The following is a 10,317-nucleotide window of genomic DNA, read 5'->3' on the forward strand; positions in this document are numbered from 1 at the left end:
TAATATATTTTGGACTCATTACGATTCAATAAAGTTTTGGAATATGTTTAATTTGCTTATAATCTTTTACTTCATAAACAAAACTAATAAGTATCGGCTTCCATTACTTGAGATTGTTAGTGTTACATCGACAAAATTGACATTCTTTATCGACAAAGTTGACATTCTTTATTGAGTTTGATTACTTAGAACATTAACAAGAAGCCAATTTCATATGGCGCTAGAGAAGCTCTGAGAACATGGTTTCCAAGGTTATGGTGTTTGGTTGATAACTTGCTTTGATGATGCTACTCAAGTTATTTTCTCAACGTGAGTTAACTATTTATTTACATTTCACATTGTTAAAAATGTTAACTATATCCAATGAGGTCACATGTAGAGCCACAAGAACTTATAGTTGGACTTGATGATGATTAACAACTTTGTATGATCAATATTTCACATACACTTTTGTTTGGTTGAGATTACATTGATATTTTTGTATGGTCAAGATTACACAAACACTTTTGTATGGTCTACAATACTTTGAAGGTTCTATAAATGGTCCTATTAATTTGTAACTCAGATCGGGGAAACCAGACCTAAGTCTGAAGAGCACTTTACCTAAGAAATGAAATTCACTACTTTGATTTAATACAATTAATCTAATACAATTAATCTTATAGGAACACCAACCCCATGATGTTCAATGCATCTTCCTAATCCTAGTGACTTTCTATTTAGGACTCACCCTAAATATGCGAACCCCTATCGCATTCTCTCAATCACTAATCTCAAGTGATAAACTTAAATAACAATAATATTGAATATTGAATATACAACTTAACTAAGATAAACCAACACCTATGCCAAGTTACTAAAACAATAGTGTGATGTACAACAAATACTCTGTTCTCAAGCTTATAAAATTAGTGTCTTGGAATAAAGTTTTACAACTCAACTAATAAACCAAACTCTATGCCTTAACATATGAATGTAGGCGCTAGAGTGGTGCACACATATAACACAAGCAAATAATTAAGAGATAAATCCTAATACAAGGAATCTTCAAAACACGCCCACTTCAAACGTCAGGTTTGATTCTCCTTAAGGGTCTGTTTGGTTGGGGGGTTTCGGAGGGGAGGGGAGGGGAGGGGAGGGAATATTTTAAGTTAAGTATGTTTGGTTCAATTTTTTATGAGGGGAGGGGAGGGGATTGGAGGTAATCAGATTCCCTCCTGAAGCAACTTTTCGTTCCCCCAAATCGGAGGGATTCGGAGGGGAGGGGAGGGAGAGGAGTTATGATAAAATCTATTTTTTCTATATTGACAAAATTACCCTCACTTTTTAATTAAAATCTTAAATTGTTTTTAATATATATTATACGTTAATTTTTATCGTCTAATTAGAATTTCTCCATTTTTTACGGTAACTCCATTATTTTATATTAATATAGTGACTCAATTTTCTTCATTTTTTCATGTGTTTTATTATATTCATTTTGATTTGTTATTTTGTAAAAATTTAATTGTTTTATAAGTTATTGTGTTGTATTACATATTTATATATAATATAATTGTAGTATATGAGTTATATATATTATCTAAAATTTAATTTTATAAATATTTTATGGAATTAAATGGATCATCAAGATGATAAAATAATTCATCTGATCATGGATCATATGATTATTGTATGAAATTTATCAATATTTTATTTACGCTTTAATATATTTTAAAGTATTTGAAATAGTAAATATTTTGTTTTGATTATCTATATTGTTTTTGAATTGACAAAAAAAATTAAGAATATCACATTGTTTTTATTTGATTTAGCATGAGTGTTATACTATTTTAAGGGTTAAAAGGTAAATTAGTTTTAAAATCCCTCCCCTCCCCTCCTGAACCAAACATATTTTTAATTAAAAATTCTCCCTCCCCTTCCCTCCCCCTCGTTTGAACCAAACATACTTTTAATTAAAATACCTCCCTTCCCCTCTCCTCCCTTCCCCTCCCCTTTATTAAATTCCCTCCCCTCCCCTCCCCTCCGTTGAACCAAACACACCCTAAATAACAATGCAATTATGGGCTTTTCTCTTTTGGATTTCTAATCTAATTTTGTCCAGAATGATAGTTGAATTTGTTGGATTTGATTCGCTCCATAATAATGTCCAACAAAAGAGAAGATTAGTTATATTTCAATTTCAAATTTAAATCTCCATTTAAATTTGATTTGATCTTCATAGTTGTCAAACAAATCACACAATCATTGCTACAAAATATGCAACAAATCTGATTGAATCTTAATAATTTTTTTAGCCCCAAACAACATCCATCATGGCCTGCGAACAAGGGTCAAATGTTGCAATGCACACATGCTGGAATATCATGTACCATATGTTGCACTAGAACATCCAAATTAATTCTCTTCATGAATATAGATCTTCTTTGTAGAGTGAATCTTGGATAAAATAATTTTGAACCAATACTACACTAACATTTGTTTGTTGTCAGAGACAAAATGTTGCAGCACACATGATAAAATATCGTGTTCCACATGTTTCCCTTCGGCACCAGAAATAACTTAAACATATTCAATGTTGTTTTGCATAATGCAACCAATCTAAACGGAGTAACATATGAGTTAGAACCTTCTAACTTCAAGGAATTTGACAAAGTGTTATTGGAAATTCTTCTTAAAATGCATACCTAATGATATTTTGAAGGTTTTCTAATGAATAACATGTTTTTCACATGAGGAAATACTACCTCCAAACTAAGACATTAAAGAACCATTGGATAAGAAAAAAAAGTGAACAAGGAGGGATTGATGATGAGGAGATGAACAAAATGATTGAGAAATGTGATTTAAAAGCTACAGAGGAGAGGGCAAAAAGAGAAAAAGAAAAAGAAGTTGTTGAAGATAGACTGATAATCACCACCCTATTTATCAATAGGGTAGTGTTACACCGGAAAATGCCCCTATATATCCCAATGACGAACATGTGAATACTAGTAATTTGCCTGCAACAAAAGCAAGAAAAAAAAAAAGACCAAGCATGCCCAATAAAGAAAAGTGAAAAGGAAACCTAGCATACTAACGTGACAATTTCCGAAAAAACTAAGTTTAAAACTTAGCATACCCCTTGTTAAAGCTTAAAACTAAGTTTTGAAGCATAGAACAATTAAACCCAATTAGAATTTATGATAATTTTCTTTGACAAAGTCTAGTGACGCGACACTAGACGTCATGGGTTACATGCATTCACATACTTAATAAAAATAATTTGTTAAGAGTTGAGTTGTATCAATGTTTGAATACAATCTAACTTAAAAAACTTTGTTTTTAAGAAATGTGTTGCTAACCTTAATGTCGGATCACTTATATTTTTAATTTACTTACATCTTTAGTACCGAACACAATAGGAACTCCATCTTTTAGTTTTACATATTTGGAATTTGAACTCCATCCTTTTATGACTCAAATCCTATTTGGAATTGGTCTTGCATAATTGTATTTGACGTGAAATTAACCATTCACACTTTGAAAATCTTCTATACTTTCAACAAGTGTTATAATCTAAATACAAATATCTTAAAAATAAGTTTTGAAATAAGATATTGGTAACTAAGGATCCTCTCCATTTCTCAAAAGAAATGAAGAATATCAGTACTAATGTTTTGTATACAAATCAAATTATATAAAATATATGTCACACATTTCAAAAGCATATGCATTAATACATCAATACTTTAGTAATTGTACTCTCCATTTCTTTTACTAAGCCATAAGTCACAACGTAATTAGGAAGGAACAAAATGATAACAACAACTGTGCTCCACTACACTGAAATGGATGAAAGATCACACATCTTACTAATGCTATTCATACTTATGCATGCATGGAACAATTTGAAAGTGACGTGCAATTGGTTTTTCTTTTATTATTCCCTTTTCCACTACTATATGAATTTTGTGAAATTATTTAAAAGAACTTATACAAGTAATGAATAAAATTGTTTATAAATGATTTTTAGTTACTTGATATATTATTAAAACAACTCATACGAAAATTATTTAATTTAATTTAATGTGATGGTCCATTTTAATCTCTCACAAAAATTGTAGAGGTCAGATTAATTTCTGAGAAATTTTATTTATTTATTAAATTCCTTATAAAATTTAACCGAGTCATGTTAGTTCCTCTACTAATATTTTTTCAAACCTGTTTTTTTCTTACTTTTGAACCGTGACTGAATTGTCAATAAAGACCCATTTTAGTCCTTCACAATAAAGGGAGAGTCAAAATTAATCTCTGAGAAAAAAAATCTTTATTTAATCCCTTACAAAATTCAACTGAGCCATGTTAGTCCCTCTTTTAATATTTTTTTCAAACGATTTTTTAAAATAGGAAAAAATCGTTTGAAAAAAATATTAAAAGAGTGACTAAAATGGCTCAGTTTAAACTTTGTAAGGGATTAAATATAGATTTTTTTTATGGACTAATTTGGATTTTTCTTTTTTTGTGAGGGACTAAAATGAATCTTCATTGACAATCCAATTACGGTTCACAAGTAAGAAAAAAATAGATTTTAAAAAAATATTAATAGAAAGACTAATATGACTCGATTAAATTTTATAAAAGATTTAATATGGAGTTTTTTTTAAGAACTATTCTACATCTGTTGTGAGGAATTAAAATTGACCTTCACTTTATAATTTAATATTTTGTTGTAAGAAAAGTTCTTAGAACTTTTATCATGATAAATATTTATACTATAAATTATAAATAATATATTGGTTCAAATGATTTCATTTTATTAATTATGAGTATATATATATATATATATATATATATATATATATATATATATATATATATATATATATATATATATATATATATATATATATATATATATATATATATATATATATATATATATATATATATAATAGTTTACTTTTTAGTTATTTTTTTAAGGCTTAAATGCACCTTTGGTCCATGTAAGTTAGCGAGTTTTTGATTTTCGTCCCTGTAAGTTTTTTTTGTTGGTATGAGTCCCTATATCTTACTTTTTGCTTGTGGTTTAGTCTCTAAAGCCAAAATCCGCAGGAAAATTTGCAGGTTTTTCTGCGAATTTTCCTGCGGATTTTGATTTTAGGGACTAAAACAAATGCGAAGTGAAGTATAGGGACTTAGACCCAGAAAAAAATTTACAAGGACGAAAATCAAAAACTCACTAACTTACATGGACCAAAGGTGCATTTAAGCTTTTTTTAAAGTATAAATCAGGGCCGCCCCTGGGACAGGGCAACCAGGCCCACAGCCCAGGGCCTCAAAAAAAATAGGGCCTCAAATTTTTGGTTAAGGGCCTTATAATTAAAACATTAAATTTTATATATAGATTCTCGGTTAAGACATGGGCCCGTTTGTTTTGGCTTTTTTTTAAAAATGATTTTTATAGTGTTACAAGATTTTGTGAAAAAAAATTTTACAAAGAAACTTTTTATAAAAGTTTCAAATGAAAATTTTATTTAAATAGTTATTTTTAAAATGTGATTTTAGGTATTTCATCTAGTTATGGGTAAAAAAATTGGATATCAAAATTTCAAAAAATCACTTAATTTTGAAGCTATTTCAAATAGATTTTCACAAAAATCATTTTTGAAATACAACTTTTTGAAAAAATTATGATTTTGACAAAGTTTTGGTCTTCAATAATCTATGTTTATGTTTTAGGATGTCAAAATTAGTGTTTCATTTAAAAAAAAAACGAATATAAAAAAACTTATAATATTTTGAAAAACGGTTTTGGAAAATCTATTTTCAAAAATACAAAGAAAAAATCTATTTTTTTAAAGCTGAAACAAACAGGCCCATAAGTACATTTGTGTGCGTAGCCTAGCGGAAGTGTGCTTTTCCTTGTATCAGAAAGGACTCTGGATCGAGTCCTGATGTGTGCAAAATAATTTTTGTTTGTTGTTTTTTTATGTCTTTTTGAATGTACTTAAAGCACTGTGGATAAGTACCACACCAAATATGCAACAATTTTCCATCTTTATTGCTATTAAATTTGTTACTGGATACTTTCTTCTTTTTGTTTATTTTGTTTCTTTTTCAAAAACTAATAAATCTTAATATTAATATATAGATAAATATTAACCTAATAAAAATTCACCGCTTTCTCATTAACAAACTTAATATTAATATATAGATAAATATTAACTTAATAAAAATTCATCCCTTTCTCTCTAACAAAAGAAAAAACAGTGACTTTCTCCTTTCTTCTTCTTTGAAACAAAAGGAAAACATAAAATCCAAAAATCAAAATTCAAGGTTAGTTGTTCAATTTTTTTTTTCTTTTTTAATTGGTAATTTCTTCTTCTTATTTATTGTTTATTTTTAATTGGAAATATTGATTAAAATATGAACTTTTTTTTGGTGCTATTGTTTTTTTTTTAAAGAAAATTATATTATCTAGTAAGAGTCATTTTCATTATTTGCTCAGGGCCTCTAAAAAGTTGGGACCGGCCCTGGTATAAATCATATTTTTTTTTATAGACAATCAATGTATGTAACAGTAGAGATTAATTACACAAATTCGAAGTCTAAGAAAATCAATTGGTCGCATTACTCTCCTTCAAGAGATTTAAGATTGTGTGTCTATGACTGTAAAATATTCTTAGGCAGATGTAATAAAAAAATAAATCTTAGACAGAAACTAATATAATATATAGCTTTAACAAATAATTAATCACAAGATTTATTAATTAAAAAATAAAAATATTTTTTTCTCTCCTTCTTTATCACTTCAGAATTCCAATCAAAAAAAATTAAATTTTAAATAAATTTTAAATTTTAATTTGAAATAAAATACCTTATTAATTGTATCTAAGAATATAAATATACTTGGTTTCTATACAAAAATTTCTTTACTACTGAATTTAATCTATAATCTCTAGTTAAACAAAAAGAAACCTTTAATTATGATCTTATCCAAATATTCTGGATTGTCTTCTAGTTACTTTTCAAATGTAATTTATTGAACTAAAATTATAAATAATCTAGTTTTAAATCCAACAATTCGATGTAGTAAACAATATAAAAATATGAACAACCTTATCTTCATTTAATAGAAAATGTGTGGTATTGTGACTTCAATCAGAAATGTCTACAATGAAAGAAGTCAAATGCAACTAATTTTGGAGAAATCATTTTATAATTAGTGGTGTTATATGATTATGTTTAGTTGAGCAATACATAAAAAATCATTTTCAATGTTAAAAAATGCAAGACTAATTATTAAACTCCTTATCTCAGTAATGCAATGTTTCCATATTTGACATAAACAACCACTCGTGGGAAATTAAATTATTGATAAACAAAATGAATTATAGAAAGTGATGATTATCCACTTCTCCTAACAAACTTATTGCATTACCATTGTACCATCAAAGTTTTGGCTTTAGGCCTATAGACCCTAGGAAAGAAACCAATTATATACTGTCTTTAAGCAAAGGGATGGTATCTATTGAAAGATTTAGTGGAATGAGTGATAATGAAGATAATGGCAAATGGGTCCCTTAACACCAATATGACATGAGTGGAGCAAAATATGAAAGCTGCTTTGTCAAGCAATGCAACACAACGCAACAAAAGAGGTGTAACTAGTAATTTTTGTCCTTGTGCATCTTGTCCATTGTTATTATAATCCTTTAAATTATCAAAATTACAATAAAGTATTTGAACATGTTATATATATATATATATATATATATATATATATATATATATATATATATATATATATATATATATATATATATATATATATATATATATATATATATATATATATATATATATATATATATAAATAATTATAATCAAATATCTCATAGAATTCTGTTTCTGTTTTGCATAAGAAACAATAAGTCATATTATATATATTAGATATATAAATTACATTTTTTATAAATGAATATTTTATTTATTCATAATCGATGTATAATTTAATACTCGGATGTAATTTTCTCAAATTAATTTTATATGAAAAATACTAACAAAAAAGCTGAATCAATAATAGTTTTATAATTTTGATAATTTAGAGACTATATATATATATATATATATATATATATATATATATATATATATATATATATATATATATATATATATATATATATATATATATATATATATATATATATATATATATATATATATATATATATATATATATATATATATATATATATATATATATATATATATATATATATATATATATATATATATATATATATATATATATATATATATATATATATATATATATATATATATATAGTGTCCCACATATAGTAACTAAAATTATGGTTTACTCAAAGAAAAGTGGCATACAAACAAACATGTAGACAATCATACTCGTTTCCTATTCATTTTCATGCTCCATGCTTCTTTTCTCACCTACTACCACAAGCTTCTTTGTTCTCCATTTCCATAAAGCAAACCACTTCTTTCAACTTCATGTTTCTTCTTACATCTCCCTCTTTCTTTTTCTCTTTGCTTATTCCTCAATACATGGATTGATTTGACAAAAAGCTTCGACTCACAAGTTAATCTAGTAATATACATAATGAGTCATGTGATTCAACATCATGCTACCATTAATTCTACTAGGTGAGAATACTCTTTCATTTTCTTTTTAGTCCTTTATATACTTTCTTAAATTTTTGAGTCAAATTTGTAAAATAACAATTTAGTCCCTAAATTTCATCATTCAAGGAAAATCATTGCTTAAAATGGATCCATTCAATCAGAGTCACCAAAAGAACAACTTTAGGTACAATCCAAATTTGAACAAAACAACTCAATTAGTTGAAGATGATGATGATGAAGAAGAAGATCAAGATTTCATAGGACTACTAGATATCTTTGTTCATCATGCTAGCAATATTCATAACATATGCATCTATGATAACCAAGATGTATATGCAAAATTCTCCCTCACTTACAACCCTGATGAGACTCTTTCAACAAGAATCATCAATAAAGGTGGCAAAAATCCAACATTCAATGAAAACTTGAGGATGAAGATAACTCAAGTGGATGCTTTATTGAAATGTGAAATTTGGATGTTTAGTAGGTCAAGAACTCACATGGAGGATCAACTTTTAGGGTTTGCTTTGGTACCAATTTCACAAATTGTTGGAAAAGGAAAAGTATCTCAAGATTATAGTCTTTCTTCAACTGATCTTTTTCATTCTCCAGCTGGAATTGTCCAATTAACTCTTTCTTTAGACACATCTTTGATATCGGAATCGGCTAATAGTTCATCAATATCGTCGGAGGTTATTTTCCTTGATCGAAAAGTTTCCGAAGTTATGTTGGATCCAATTGAGTATTCAAGAATTGAGTTTCCTGATATAAGTGTTGTTAAGGAGAATCAAGAAATGGTTTCTGAGTATTTCAATCTTGCTTGTGCCTCAAGTAACAACAAAAACTCGAGAAAGTTTCTTCCTTTTCTTCATCTTGGTTCATCTCCTCAACTTGATGATTATGAAATGATGGACTTGAGTTCACCGGACGAGAAACGAGTCAATTCCATTTCGGTTTCTCCGAATGAAAGCATTCAGAATTCCGGTTTTGTAAGCTCGATTATCACAAGCTTAAGTGATGATAGAAATTCAGGAGATTCAATTGAGAAAAAGAATCATTTAGGAGATGATACACCAACATCAAATAAAGAAGTTGAATCAAGAGATGATGAGAAAGAAGAGAAATTTCTAAATAAAGGAAAGGAATGCAAGAAGGATAGGAAGAACATAGAAGCTATAAAATTTGGACATGTTTTTTCTTCTTCATTAGGGAATATTAATCTTGAAGCTGAGGAATGTGTTATGCAGAAGCAAATAGTGGACATGTATATGAGGAGTATGCAACAATTTACCAAGTCCTTGGCGAAAATGAAGCTTCCGATGGACCTCGACAAACCTGAAAGAGAAGACCATAGTTGCGATGAAATTCAAAGTCACGAGAGCGAAAAATTAGAAAATGCTACGAAGAAAAAGGATGGATCGCGTGTGTTTTATGGAAGTCGGGCGTTTTTCTAATAACTTTCAATTGTGGTTGTGACTGCACGATTGTAGTTGTATCAATCACATTATTTTGTAATATCGAATATCGCAATGCCACTTTATCTTTTAAGATTATATAAACCCAAAACAGACGACTTAACGAGTATGTGAAATTTTTCGGTGATGTAATTGTGGTAAAGTTTTTGTCAATTTAGGATTTGTTTGGATTGATTTATTTGAGCTTATCTTATGT

General features: G+C 27.8%; 1 protein-coding gene across 2 annotated transcripts; it reads left to right on the forward strand.

Moving 5' to 3' along the window:
* Positions 1-8,369: 8,369 nt before the first annotated feature.
* Positions 8,370-10,299, forward strand: LOC131617850 (uncharacterized). Of its 2 annotated transcripts, none has more exons than XM_058889106.1 (2): positions 8,370-8,667; positions 8,751-10,299. In XM_058889106.1, the coding sequence occupies exon 2, from the start codon at positions 8,790-8,792 to the stop codon at positions 10,098-10,100; it is 1,311 nt and encodes a 436-aa protein (XP_058745089.1). In that variant the 5' UTR covers positions 8,370-8,667; positions 8,751-8,789; the 3' UTR covers positions 10,101-10,299. The 2 variants fall into 2 exon arrangements, with proteins under 2 accessions (XP_058745089.1, XP_058745088.1); XM_058889105.1 differs by having other exon boundaries at positions 8,773-10,299.
* Positions 10,300-10,317: the final 18 nt, after the last annotated feature.

This window comes from Vicia villosa, linkage group LG7, assembly GCF_029867415.1.
Source record: "Vicia villosa cultivar HV-30 ecotype Madison, WI linkage group LG7, Vvil1.0, whole genome shotgun sequence".
NCBI classification, from domain to species: Eukaryota; Viridiplantae; Streptophyta; class Magnoliopsida; order Fabales; family Fabaceae; genus Vicia; species Vicia villosa.